The sequence below is a fragment of the Falco rusticolus genome, chromosome 7 (genome assembly GCF_015220075.1).
Source record: "Falco rusticolus isolate bFalRus1 chromosome 7, bFalRus1.pri, whole genome shotgun sequence".
NCBI lineage: Eukaryota > Metazoa > Chordata > Aves > Falconiformes > Falconidae > Falco > Falco rusticolus.
The window spans coordinates 20,772,230-20,787,391 of NC_051193.1; the positions used below are offsets into that span (position 1 = coordinate 20,772,230).

The 15,162-nt window shown below is 40.6% G+C and overlaps 1 protein-coding gene across 6 annotated transcripts in view; it reads right to left on the reverse strand.

Moving 5' to 3' along the window:
* Positions 1-34: 34 nt before the first annotated feature.
* OTUD7A (OTU deubiquitinase 7A) overlaps positions 35-15,162 on the reverse strand; it is a 146,908-nt gene continuing 131,780 nt past the window's right edge. For 5 of the 6 annotated variants that reach the window (XM_037395360.1, XM_037395362.1, XM_037395359.1 and 2 more), the window contains 3 exons: positions 13,684-13,798; positions 13,350-13,434; positions 35-11,385 (listed from right to left, as the gene is read on the reverse strand). In XM_037395360.1, the coding sequence (XP_037251257.1) occupies positions 9,955-11,385; positions 13,350-13,434; positions 13,684-13,798 (1,631 nt within the window). In that variant the 3' untranslated portion in view covers positions 35-9,954. The remainder of the gene's footprint in view (positions 11,386-13,349; positions 13,435-13,683; positions 13,799-15,162) is intronic. The other variant, XM_037395363.1, reaches the window with a different exon arrangement.

The window sequence follows — 15,162 nt, forward strand, 5'->3', positions numbered from 1 at the left end:
ACAAAAAGCACAAACAAGAATTCAAGCAAACAAATACTTTAGAAATAAGTTAATTTTATTGGATAGGCATTATAGCTTCTCTCAGTTTCAAATAATGGAGAAGCCAATTCACACGGATTACAGAGCTATCAGTTACTTTGAGTAATCTTTCATAAAAGAAAGAAATTAAATACAGTTCTGCTATAAAAAGTGCGACAGTTATAACTGGAAGTTTTTCAAAACAAAAGCAAGTTTTACTACCTATTGCAAAAATTGGTTTAGTGCTTTAATACTTTACAAAGTAACAATCCAACTGCTAAAAACAGCTCTTACACATCATCTTTGTCGAAGTATGGATCAGATTAAAAATGACATTTAAATTGAATTTGAATGAAAACTGCATGTAGAAAAGGTTCTCAAGAACTCACACCTTTCACAACAAAAAAAATTCATTATCCTTTAACATTAATTAATGCTCCTGGTTTCTTTTGAACCATGGGTTTAAACATGACATGGCAGTCAGCTTAAAAATTATCAGCTGTTTTGTGTGCAGATGAAAGTGACTGCAACCAATTATGTCTTTAAATTGCAAATAGGGAAGGGAATAGGAAAATAAAAATTCACTCCTTTCATACGGGGTAAAAGTTTTGCATGAAAATGGTCAAACAGAGAGAAACCTGAAAAGTCACTTCAGCTTTAAATAAGTTTCTGGTATATCTATCATTTTGTTTATTGAAATCATAAATCAATCTTTGCTAAAACAGTATAAACTTATAGAAGACAACAGGAAACTCAGACTCAGACTCTGGAAAATGAGGATGGTACGACTACCAAGAAGCTGAACTCTTAGCCAACAAAAATCAGTGAGACTTGCTTTATTCCTTATTAACATTCACTTGAGCCTCAGTGAGACCCAGCTACTGTCCATCTTTGAAACACGGATTTCAAGTACAAGTATGTTCATTGTACTATTTCTACGTTTTTAAAAATGCTGAGTTTGCTAGGTTATTAGAAAGTGTCACATTACCTGTCCTGATCTTTTAAACTTCATAAAATTAGCTTTGGTTATAATTGAACAAAGACTCAGTTAAGGAGTAAATGAACTGCTGTAAACTACGGGTGTGACATCTGTGTTATTTTAATTCCTGATTGGGGAGACAAGCCACTCTATATGCAAACTGAGCTAAGAAAGCCAAATCATTATTGGAAAATCTACCACAGGCTTTAAGGACAAAGAGCTTTAGAATTTGTCTAAGGAAGTAGAAGATGAAAGGGAAAATGTTAGCAACAGCAAAAAAGATAAACAATTTGGGGAGGGCACATTATACAACAGTAATAGTAAAGTTACAATGAATTAGCTACATATACCTTTTGTGTATAATAATTCAGACTATCCTTCAAGATTCGTCCGTATCTGAGAGGCATTGAGTTTTAACAACACAAAATTGTGTAACAAAAAAGATAAACTACACCACATGGCAGAAATACATGTAAACAGCATTGACATTTTCAGTGTTTCATTCAGCTTCTTCCATACAAAGATGTCAGTCACAAGAATCAACGAGGAAGAACGAGGCCTTCCAAGGAGAACAAAGTCTTTCAGCCACGCAACCGTCAACGTCAAGGCATTAGGACAAGTTTATAACAGTATTCTGCGTCTTACAATTGAACAGAAAATAAAGCTCTAGATGGATTCCAGTAACAGACAAGAGGTCTATGCAGATTTGAAAAACTGCTTTGCAGCTGAATCATGAGAAGACCAGCAGATCACAAGTGCAACAAGGAGTTAGCAGAGTAAGGCTTGGAAAAGACGCAGAAGTAACTGCTCCTGCCTGGGAAAGAGCACAAACCTCAACTAGATCATTGGGATAGAGTTTTATACAAAGCTGTCAAAGCTGGCCTGGAATACTATGGTTGGTGGCTAATTCCATGAATTATTTAATCTAGGCTTAAATCCCGTTTGTTCTCCTTGGTTTATGGTGACTGAACAGAGACAGGTATCATGTGCATGCAAAGCTCTTTGAGCGGCTCCGAGGCAAAAGCATCGTTTGTCCTGGACACGTACCGTGTGCAGTACACAAAGGCCATATTTACAGTACTCAGAACCTTGAGCAAATAAACGATAAAACCATTGCTATATTTCTGTTAGTATTAAAACGTAAGTGCACACAATTTGCAAAGTTCAGAGATGAGAGCGCTTCTGTCACGCCCACATGGCTGCGTTTCAATTCATACCTGATTGCAAGCCCATGAAAAGGAGATGCAGGGCATTCTGTGAGCCCAAGGTGCCATCTTTTGCTGCTACATCCTCCTGCATATTTTAACTAAAAGCACAGGGAAAAGGCTTTCTGTTACTTAAACCTGGTGCAAGTGACAAGGCAGTGTTCTGCTCCATCTTTACTGCAAAGACACCGCTCAGTCGCCACGGGCCAGGACTAACTGTCTGTTCTAAAGGCAAGAACGACCAGGCTTGCTCTGTTTCGGCCAGGCTGGCCGTGGCTCTCCAGCTCCCAACATACTGCCAGGCAAAGCTCCTGGGCCAAGGCGTTCTAATTTTATTCTGTGGCAAAGCAGTTACATGGGTTTTGCCTAAAAATGTAGCTTTTACCTCTCAACTTGCCTGAGAGGGGAAGTGCAACTCCAGTGTAACTCCATTTTCAAGCTTATATGGATTTTGCATGTGAAAAAAAGGAAGAACTGGGTAACTGTCCTACAAGCTTATTCTTTAAACTTCCCCTCACCCCCCCCCCTTTTTTTTTTTATTTTAAAAGAGCATTTGAAAGGGGCAAAATTAAAATAAAATACACAACTCACAGGAGTTAGGCACTGTTTAGTTCTAACACTGGATTATATTTTTGCAATCTCAGATGACTGCCACTAGAGTAGAAATTGCTTTATTTAGGAAGGGAAGAAAACTTGCCATTTTTCTCTCCCTTCTTCCCCAACAGCAAACCTCTGCCACAAAGTAAGAGACTACATTAGATGCAGAGATGATTGGCAAAATATTTTTTTTTTTTTCTGAGAATACAGCCTCTACAAAACTTCCAGACTTGACAGGAAATAAGTTTTGATACATCTTCACTGGTTTCCCTCTTTTCAGCATTTTGGTGCCATGGTTACTCCGCTAGCTACCATTATCTCTCGAATTTTACATCTTATCTCCTCTTTTGAGTAAGGTTTCCTGACACAATGACACTTGTCAAAGAATTACAAATTTTTAAAGGAAAAAAGCCTTCAAGATGGCAGGTTATTCAGATGAATACAAAACAGTTACACAGACGACAGAGGCTAGTGTTTTACAGCCATGGTTAGATGAAGCAGTTGGGACCGAGGCTGCATCCAGTTAAGTGACTCTCAGTCCCCAGAGAGTCGTAATTTTAAGGCTGTTTGGAACATGGTGGCTTTTACCCATATCATGTGTTCCGCAGTGCAAATGTGCATCAGCCATTTCAATCCTCTTGGTACAGTACGTGCATTCAGGTAATGGGACATTGACCAGCAGTCAGAACAGCACATTCATTTCAGAGGAAAATCAAATAATCAAAACAGAGCGATCAGGATATCCAAGAAGAAAAGGTCTCATAATCCCCCCAGGTCGGTGGAACGCACTAGCCCCACTATGAATGCAACAGTTAAATGGACAGGTATGTGGTGGTTTGGTACAAGGCAAGCAATCACTTTATGAATAAGCCAAATTATTTGTTCACACGTGGAAAATCACTAAAGAGAAAATGTAAATTCCATTGACTGAAAAGAAGTGTAGACTTACAAAGGAAAGCCCTGAACGTGTGCTGGAGTAATGCTCACTTGATTTTCTGAAACCAAGAAAGAACTTTTCCTCCCACAGAAACTGATGCTCAGCACACCTTAAACCCACTCTATTAGGAGAAACCTAGATGCAGAATCTTAACGTTAGTTAGGCACCCAGACTTGAGAATTTTGGTTGCAGTACATACCTTAACAGTAATTCTTAAATAAACAAACCAACCCCAACAAACTAAACCACAAAATTTATGGAATTTTAAAAACTACACTGACTCCTAGCTTAACGTTACGCATAGTTTGCAAAGTCTTTTTTGCACAGATCATCAGTAACTGATATGTACAGTACAAAGAACTAAGAAGAAATAAAATCTGAACACTTTAATCTGCAAGAATAAAATGCATATTAGATATATATTAAGACACAATGAACCTGCCAATTAGAGGATGACTTTTCTATGATCTAGAGTGATTTTCTTCCCACAGATGTTAAATGGTTGCACTGGTTATTAATGCTTGATTTTCACTCTGAAGGAATAATAAATCTCTGTTTTATTATTTTTTTAAAAGCAAAGTAATCCTACTCCAGTGGATCCAAGGTGTATTATGAATGTCTTAAATCAATCAATATCTGTGCAGAAATGTTTCATTTGTCAAGAAAACTTTCCAGATGAACATTTATTCAGAAGCTGCTTAGAAAAATGGTGACTGGTAGGACTGGAAAAAAGAGTGGAATTGAATAGGGAGGGACAGTGTTGTACCAAAATATATAAAGAAAAATTTAAAGCTTTTCAATTGAAAAAAAATTGTATATTCAACGCGCATTAGATATAGATGTGCACAACAGACAGAGCAGTTAGAAACAAGTACATTTACAAAGCATTCTTCACGGTTAATTTCTACCAGCATTTCTGAAGGTAACCTACTAAAATGATGACCCTGTTTATAATAAAGGTGCAAAATATTGCTCTGTAGCATATTTTGAAAATAATATAAAAATAATTTCTATATTACAATTTAAACTTGGCTTGTAAAATTCCAACATAATACAGCCTTGTCTACAAACAGAACATACTTACAAACACCTCTATTGGTTTCCTTTCATTTTTAACAATATAATATTTTAGTCATATACACTGGAACTTAATGTGCAAATTAAAACAGGTACTACTGTCTGTTACTGAAATAATTTTAGCTCTATGCTATATACTGTTCGCGATCCTCTGCGCGAGCTGCCATACCCTAAAACAAATACTCTTCAAATACCCTAAGCTGAAAAGCCATCTACAATCACCACCAGTTATTTTGCTTCTCTGGACCTGTGTTTATTGAAGATTATTGTGGTTTCTATTAACATACGGGGTTCGGCCTGTGCAAAACGTTCCCAGCGTTACGAAGACCCTACTCCCTTACTAGCTCCTACTCTGCTTTCACGTCCAGCTTGCAGGCGCCTGAGTGCCACGGAGGCCTGACGGCAGGGCCCACTACTGGGGGCACCCTGCCCACCCATTTCAGAGGGCAGCAGGGCCAGCCTAGAGAGGCCGAAGGCTCCCCTCGCCTCCTCGGGCAAAATCCTCATCGATTCTCTCACTGGAAGAGTAACACCAGGCAGCCCGAGGGGAGCAAACACTGGCTAAAGGCTTAGGCCTGGATCCCACAAACATTTATGCTTTTTCTTAACAGTTACATGAAGTTTCTGGAAAAAAGCAGTCTCCTTGATGTCAGGGTGCGGTGAAGTTAAGCACCAGTTTAACTGTTTGCAGAATCAGAGTTAGAGGGCAGTATTTTTTTTTGTCAGATCTGTGCTGTGGATTTTTTGATATCTACACCTCCACCACACGAGAAGTAGATGACCCTGAATATGCCGATACATGCAAGGACTGCTACGGCCTCCGCAGACTGCCCTGATCTGCAGCCACACGGCACGCAAACCCATGTTAGCATCCCTCCTCAACGCCGTGCCAAGCAACACTGCTTACATCATCAACTTTGTGGCTTTAGAAAAGATGACTCTGAAGACTTCACTTGGCCTACTTAGACTTCTTAAGAAACAAGGAACAGGGAACTCCCCAAGGACAGCATCTTCCTTTCACTGATGCCCTTAATGTTGCCTTTGACCTAGGAAGTAGGAAGTAATTGCTAAAGCTGGGCCACACACTGTATTTCCATCGCATTTATAAAGCGTAATGAACCATAATAACAGAAGGTTAATCAATTGTTTTAAAATCCAAAATATCTGAAGTTACCTTCGATAATCTGTGCCACCTTCTTCTGAATGAGCTGCCTGTTAGCCGTATGCTACAACTGATAGCCACATTTGAAAAAATACTTGTAAAATCTAGCAATAGTTGATTAACTCTTTATAAAGCATTTCAAATGGAACTTTAATATAAAGTGTGACTGAAACCCATTATGTATTACAGGTGTCCTCTGTTACAAACAGACCTTTGTATCAGAGTTTATGAACAATGTAAAAAACTTGCATAATTGGTTTAAGCCTTTTTTAAATTAGAAAAATTGTACATTCACAGACTAAAAAAAAATCCAGCTTCCTCCAACCTAAATATCTCCCGGTGATGTTGGCTCTGTTCTGGGAAGGTGCAGCCTACCCAGGATCTAGTTCGTACTTTTGAGATCCGGACAACAGTGAAAATTGTTGAATCCCTGTCAAGGAGAGAGAGGGGGGAAAAGCACATGCAACTGCAAAAATACACGTGTCTTGCAGCCACCTGAGCTAACAGAAGAAACAAACAGGGTCCCGCAAAACTAAAACTGAGTTCTGTACAGCTGGGACTAAGTTCTGGAAGGTACGGAGAGGGCAGACCAGGCACCGAAAAGGGCTTGCTGGCCTCTGGGCTACCTATAGCTTTCAATGTAAGGAAAAATAAACCAAAAGAGCAGTCAAAGGTTAGCCATTTAGTGCAACAGAAAAATACATTTGAAGGTTATTCCCTCTTATACCTAGCTGAGGAATGACACAATTTCTTCCAGTGCTGGTGATTGCAAGTCATGAGCAATTGGGGATTCCCTCTGGGAAAAAATAGGTAGAAAATGTCCTCACATCGCTAGGCTCTTCGGTTAGGGGGACAATCCCTTCCTCAGGGGGAGGCACTGTTTCTGCATGTTTGGACTGTTCAATACCAGCTATGGGATCTTCTTTAGACGACTGCCACAAATACCTCAGAAATAATAATAATAATAAAAAATTAAAAATATTTTTTAAAAAAATCACAGTAATACTTATCCAGAAAATAGGACAATTACTATGAAAAGGTGGGTAGAATTTAACTGGCAAATTGCATTGTAGGCCTGCAGCTTCTTTTCAGTATCAGATGTTAAGGGACAAAAGAATAGTGGGGTATTTGAAGACAGTTCTAAAAGAAAACAGCAATATTAAGCAAATTATTCAAAGATATACCAAGAGGAGTATTCTGAGGAAACAGATACAACTAAAAAGTGTTCTGTCAGTATTTCATATAACAGATATTTAAAAATGTGCAATCCAGTAGTGGTATATATTTATGGAAATATCTGAGTGACTTGACGATGATAGTGAATACTAAAGCTTGGTACCCTACACAGACAAGCCTATTATTATTCAGAAGACCAGTTAATTTTTCAAAATAATCTAACATACAGGTACAGTCTATTCAATAATACAGAACAGAGTAATTTATCTAAATATCGTCCAGCTGTAAATCTTTCTTTTGTGAGCAGTGGATCTTAAAAACATACCATAGAAACAACTCTTTTGAAAAATGGGAAACAGCAAATTCTCATGGTAATGGCTTATTTTTACATACGTGCTGTTACTTTTTCCCTCATTCAGAACAGATACAGCTGACAAATACACGGGGGCTGGTGTAGCTGGCTGCTAATGTAGGATTTCTTAAGCACTTTACATAGAAGCAATTCTCAGAGTATCAAATGCTACTGCTACTCTAACGCTCTATGAATTCTTAAATATTTCTTTTTTTCTTGAAGTTCTATCCTGCCACTTTCCTCAGTCGCAGCAACAAACACAAATAAGTATGCCATTTGTTGTGCTTTAACGCGATCTGGCTTGGTTTAGCACGATCTGCAACCGGATTTCTCTGATGAGAACCAGCAGGTAACCACCACCCTTAACCAGAACAGGCACTGGTGACCAGTGCGCGCGGCCGGAGGCACAGGGTTTAGAGTGCGCTTACCTGAGGGACAGCAGTCACACGGAGCTTTCCCCTCTCATTACGCGCACCGATACCTCCCTCTTGTGAAGGAATGCAAATTCAGTAACAGTCAGTAATGGCACAAATACAAAGTACAGGTCTGGATTCACAGCACAGACCGTGGCTTTTTAGGAGTGGCTAATGGACTTATTTTGAAATGATTCTTTAAATATCCCACTCAGCAGAAAACCTAAAGATATGGTAAATTTGAAGTACATGCTCAGTTGCACAGATTTCAGTGGGACATTAGCAAAAGCTTATGTGCTTTTCCTGAAAGCCAGCACATGTCAGCATAAATTTGTGTATCTTGTTTCACAGACTACTTCAGGCTTGGTTTCAAGGCTCACTAGGATTAACTGTAAGCAAGGGAAGTGGTGGAGCCCACGTCAAGAGTAAAAACTGGGCTACAGCAGCAAAGAATCAGGAACAAAGACTGTTTGGCAAAGAACCTTTCCTGTGCGGGCCAGAAAAGTGCTATTCCATAGCGAGCAAGGCAGAACTCATGTTCTGCATCTTCAGGTGGCAGAGTAATCGGTCTTGGAGGCAGCACTTCACCTATTTCTAGAAAGTGAGGGTTCTTTTTTTTAAAAAAAAATAGGTAGACAGTAAATGAGCCATTGCTTACAAGTGCAAAAAGGCTAAAGATCTGTTCTTACTACATTACACCAGTTGGTGATGGAGGGGTGCAAAAATGGCGAGTACTATATTGAAGAACACTTCCTAATGTCATACACATACTTTACCAGTATTTGCAGTGTCTGCTTTACAGAAATGTTTCTATGAGCAAAGTTTTGTTTTCAAAAATATTGCAGATACTTCTGTAAATATCTGGGTATCAGACTTGTGCAAACATGTGCTAGGAGTTGCAATTCATACTGGAGATACTTTATAGCCATCTTGGAACCTCCTGCGGGGTACATAACTCACTCTAGGAGAAGACTCAGAAAATAGATGGAGCCACCAGACTTCCAAGAAACATTAAGAAGTAATTATATTTGCGATAACTTATCACTCAATAATGCTGAGAAAGGAATAAATAATGATTAAATTCATGCAATGGCTAAGAGAATCAATTGGTGCAATACCTTTGTTTTGACAAGCAGTTCATTCAGCTCTAAAATGATCCTAACTTTCCTAGCTGGTCACCAAATTATCCAAATCTAATAAGATTTTTGGATTTTCATTTAACGCCTCTCAATTTTAACAGAAATGGAAATACTACTGAAATTCAGGTGCCCAAAACTATACTATATGGAGATTTTTTGTGACGTGAAGTCTTGCAAGTCATCATATATTTTTTATAAAACCTGTTGAAATACTCAGTACAAATAAAATTGGCTCATTCTACCTTTTTATGGAAATGTAGAAATAACTGGTAAGAACTTAAAATAAAAAAGGGCTACAGCCCTCATGAATTCAGACCTTTCACTCCCATTTTCCCAGAATCATTCAACTTTAGACTGAAATGAGTACAAACGTTAGTAGCAATGCAATATGCTGCCGTGTTAAAAATGTGCAGTATGCAAAAGCACTACCCTCCTGAAAAAAAAAGGCTATGAAAAATTTAGGTTTTACTGAGGAAAAAATACTCTCATAATAGCTATAGAATTCCAAATGTCTGCAAGGCAGATACTACCCTACTACAACACCACATCTCCGGTATTATGACTTTTCCCTATCATTCTACTACCTGAGTGATGTCAGTGTAAATTCAGGCACCATTAGTAAATTTTTGACCAAACATATACACAGCACTGACAAAGGAGTAAACAACCCTTCAGCTTACCAGTGTATGTAAAAAAGACACCGACAAAATGGAAAATAATACTTTTTTTTATGATAAATTAATCCTATTATTTCCTCATTGCCCCGGAAAAGCGAAAAGCTAGACACTATTTACTCATCAATCCTTTATTCTTTTCTTAAGGATTCCTTTTACTGCAATTCAACACTGTTTACTTTGTAAGTAAGAAAATGGTAAAACTAAGTAGTCACAGAAGAATCCTCAATGCCTGTGTCCCTTGCTTTCTCTCTCCCTGCGCTTTAACTCTTCTTTGTAGCAGTACGAACAGTAATTCTCAGTCTCAGGCCGACCATAAAAGGAACAGTTCTCCTTCTTACAGCGGTTCTGCTGGATGGAATATATTGGGCAAACTGTGCTTCTGCCTTGATTTTTATCATTGTTCAACCAGGTCTGAGGAGCATCCTCATCAGCATATTCTAAGCAGTCTCTAATATCACCAGTATTAAATCCATTTGTGTATGTCTGAGACTTGTGTTCGGTAGGCATGGCATAGCTCAGCGATTCCACCGTGTTCACCGTACGGATCCCGGATATCCGGGCTGGGCTATAGCTCTGAGAAGACAGTGATCTGTTTTGTTGGGGATAGGTGGCACAGGTTTTTAAGGTGCCAACCACTGGCTTGTAGGTATCATCTTGGAAGCTCGATGGCTTGGAGTTGACATCATGCAAATGGATGACACTTTGCCTTTGAACAGGTGGCGTATGGCTATAGTGGGCAGATACCGGAATGGGTCCACTTTTCTTAGCACCATTACTAGGCGAAGAAAATGACCCAGGAGTGGGACTAGTGCGATCTTTAAATTTTAAAACCAGTTGAGTTGTATGGCTTTGAGGCAAGACGGGTGATGCCCTATCCTGAGGAGACGTTTCTAATTTTTCTTTTGAGTACGCTTCTGGCTCCAGTTTCCTGCTAGATGACCCATTCAGTGCAGCCTTTTTCTCAGCATCCTTTCTCTTCTGTTCCTGCTCTGCGTTGAAACGCTCCTGTGCACTGGTCAGGTAATAGCCTATCATCTCCTCGTGGAACTGATGCCTATGACTGGTCAAAAGAAGGCCGGCAAAAATAAACTTTCGTTCGCCCTGCATGGCAGCTCTCAAAATGTTCAGGCTGAGTTTCACGTCAGTGCTGTACTTCCATGGGTCAGACTGCTTATCAAAGGACTTAGTGTTCACCTTCTCAGTGGGTGAGTTGCTAGCTCTGTCAGTCGGAGATGGAGTGGTCTTTTCGGATGGAGAAGTGCTCGCCGACTGTCCCGATTCCTCTTTGCTCCCTTTTCGAGACTTGGACTTCTTCTCTTTGACCTTCTCTACTGTGTCACCATTTTTTCCATTCCCTGAATTGGCTCTGCTCATTTTGCCATGCACCAGGCCTCCAAGACCACCCATATTCTTTTTCAGTTTAATTCCCAGGGTTTTGCTGAGGCTTCCTATTTTATTGGCAACTGAATCCGTCCTGGTTTTGTCTTTATCTTTTCTCTGTTTGTCCTTTTCTTTTTCTTTACTGTTTTTGCCATTATTGCCGTTGGAATTACTACAGATGGAATCTCGGTCCGAGTCCATTGAGTCAGCCAGAGACTGAACGTCTTCCCCAGCTGAAGCTGTAGGGGATTCTGGTTGAGCCAAAGGGGCCTGCTATGGAAAAGTAATTATAATTAGATACCGCAAAATCAGTTTCACACAGGGACTTGGTGCAAACGCCCCCCTCCCCCAAATCCATTATAGATTTTGACACTGATTTCAAATGTACTTTTAAATTTATGCACTGACATTTTAGGCTGGTTTCTTCACCAAATAAAGCAGCTCATTTGGCTGGGCTGACTATGTATCTTGCTTATTCCTGCTGTGGCTTTTGGCTCATTTCAAGCATGTTTGTAGGACAGAGGTCGGTCATCCAGAGGTTCTGTGACAACCAGTGCCTGATCAATGGCAGATGCGGGCACACAGCCGCCCTGCTTGTGCCGCCCCGCTGCGTGGCTGGCAGCAGGGATCGGCCCTTCAGCAGGAAGCACCTATGACACAGGCTGCCTCTCAGCCAGGGGGGAGGACAGAGCATGGAAAGAAAACGACAGTATTTTGATGGAAGAGAAATGAGGTTCTGCTGAAAGCTGAGAGGGGGATGCAGCACACAAACCTGTGCGTTAGCAGTGTTTCAAAATTCATCGTGTTCAAAACCCAACTTATTTAAATTGGTTTCTTCATTGTTCAGGTCTCTGGTGCATGAAAATCAAAGGTGTGCTGCACCAGACCAGAGCTAAACATCTTGCCCGAAATATTAAACTTCAGCAAGTAGACTGAGAAATACAATAAGGTGCATTCATTCTGACTGGAAGTACAATGCAGATAAAACTGGTGTCAGAAGTCCGAGTTCCAATTTGTATTTTAGGTAAGGTAATAGAACATCTTTCTTGAATATGCAGTAATGAGGATCCTAGGATACTTTAAAATGTGGCTGTGTTCATTTACTCCTGCAAAACTTAGCCTTGCTTTCAGGCACCATGAAGCTAAATTCTGCTAGAGACGAATATGAAACATTTAACTAACCATAACGATTCAGAGCTCTGCAGATGTATATACTTGCAGTATAGAAATGCATGCCTGCTTCTTGTCCCTGGCTACTTAAATGTCCTTTCTCTCTCAATTGCCTGAGCACCCCAGCACTCAGCAGGGAGCAATGCTGTTACTTTGTAAGTAAGAAAATGGTAAAACTAAGTAGTCACAGAAGAATCCTCAATGCCTGTGTCCCTTGCTTTCTCTCTCCCTGCAACTGGCAAAGGAGAAACCCAGTGCTAAGGGGACCTGGCCACGCTCGTGTGCTCTCACAAATTTCAGGCTCAGAGCTTACAACTACAGGACCATTTTGCCTCTCCTTTTTCTGACGTGGTAGCTACCACTGTAGAAACTGTAGAAAAATGGATTTTCCCCCTCTTGCAGCCTGTTAAATGCTTTCTCCTTTTGTGTTCTTTCCCTCTTTTCAAACCCCATCTGTGTAGGCTGTCTAAATCACATCCACCCTCTCCTAGCAACCTTTTGCCTCCAGACTAACGCCTCAATCTATTCAATGTAATTTGCAGAGAAATTTGCGGCTGACTAGGTGCCAGTTGGGCATGGTTCTAAAACCGCTTTCTGAAAGAACCAGGCTCCAGTTTAGTGCCAGTCTGTGGCCTCTTGTCAGCCACTCTAAACTGGGAGCTGTCCAATGGGGTGCAAATGTATTCTCTGAAAGAGAAAGGACTTGGGACTGGTGACCTAACAGTGGCATTAGGAGAACAAGCCAAAGTTCTGAGAAAACAATGGTGAGAAAAGGTCTGTTTTAAGGTTTTTCTGAACTACACGGACTACTGAAATAAGTAACAGAAAGATTAAGCTAGAAAATACATTTCAGAACAGAGTACGAGTTGCAAAAAAACCAAGCAACCGTGTTATTGAAACAAATAAGTAGAAAAATCTATAAGCCTGACTGCAATGGTGACGTGCCACGAGTGACTTGTCCCTGCTGCTAGGACACCGAGGTGTCTCCAGGCAGCCCACCCTGTGCAACACCCTGTCACGCCTCAGAACTCGCCTCTTGTTTTGATCAAGGGGGAGGTTCACCTTACCCGTGTCTCAGATGGTATGCGTATCCACGTTACATTCATATAGCTGTGCAGAAGATTAAGCTTTGCCTCGAGAGACAGAATCAAACTAAGGATGAAAAAAGAAGGGAACAAACAGTCAAAAAGCCTCAAAGAAAAAGCAGTACTTGTTAACAGCGAGAGATGTAACAGCAGCCTGAACATGACCACCCACCGGACACCCACCCCTGTCCTCTGCCATGTAAGCAGAGAGCACGAACAAAGCCCTGTCTGTCTGCTAGAAGCTCTCCCCGTACTTCAATCAGGTATGGCTCCAGACATTTTAACGCTTAACACTAAAGTTACAGAAAGGTCTTACTTGGCCAGTCTGGTGTTATCATTGTCATCTTTTCCCCACTCCCAGTCTTTCCCAGGATCGACCGCAAAGTGCAAAGGCAGTAACTTGTGTTCAGAGTCAGTCAGGGGGATCACCGCTGAAGTAGAGAAGACACAAGGATGGGGGGACAGGGGGAGGACAAAAACAACAACAATGAAAAATGATTCAGCTGTGAAAAGCAGCATAAATGGTTGAAGTGTGCTGCAGAATAGCCACATCCAGAGCACCACAAACGATTTATACCAAGCTCCATTTCCCTGTTTTGATGTTTGTGCAACAGAACAGGCGAGGGAGAGGTTAATACACTGATTGCTCTTGGAGTGAAAGACAGTTACCTGGGGGGGGAGGGGCCGGGGGAGACCTCTGGGAGAACAATATTGCCATTTTGTAATGCACAACAGACAGAGCCATTAGAAAAGCAGAAAGCAATAGAAAGTTGAAATACTCTTACTGCCTCTCACACAGATGCACATACTTGTTAATTATTTTGTCACCTCATCTTAGTATCTTTCTGTTTTCCAATGCCAAAGGAACAAAAATATATTGATAACATCATTAAGAAACAAAGCAAACCGTAGTTACAGCAATTTTGGACTCAAACTGTGAATTAGCATAATCGAGATGCATAGATTGACATATATATGTGTTAAGAGGTCAGTTGGAGGCCTGTCTCGAGTGCAGTGAAAAGACCATTACTGCTGTCACAGCCCAGCATCACTGCCTGTTCTGGTTCTTCCAGCCCTTCCCTCCCCGCTAGGGCTCTGCCTTCTGACACGTGCCACCCCGCTTCACACGCAGCACAGGGCCTGCGCTCTGATTTTAGCGTTGAGCATTCAGCACCAGCAAGGAACTAAGAGAAAAGCACTGTCAGCTTTAATCAAAGCCAGCAACGTGCTTCCATTTCGTCAGAAACAAAGCAAAAGCTGTTGAAGGACTGGGTGGCTTCCTCATCACTGCTGCTCCTCTGAACACCAATCAAGGAATTTTCTATACTAGGTCCTTAAGGACTTTGCCTAGGTATTCATTCCAGGAGCACCAAAGGGCAACAAAACCTGGAGAAATCACCCAAACATCGTGGCACTGAATTATTGAAAATTAATTGCACTTACTGGTTATATGGTGTTTATAATCTTTTCTGCAGTTCAGAAAACATTTGTTGTTAATACAAAGGTACAGCATTTTTGGTTCAATATTGTTCCTCACCTAGTAGAATGCAGGAAATTTTAAACCTGCATTTTAGATTAACACAGTGAAGTCAGTATTTGGTTCAGACAGTTCGACAACAACCGCAGAAAATATACGTATTTTGTCATCTTTGCAGACTGGAAATAAAAAGGTCAAACTTCCACAAATTCCGTGGATGTGTTGCCCCCTACTGCTTATAGCAGGCAATTCTTGAAATACTTTCCCCATATTAATGGCAACAGTGAACATGTTAAAGTAAGTTAATATAAGAACAGC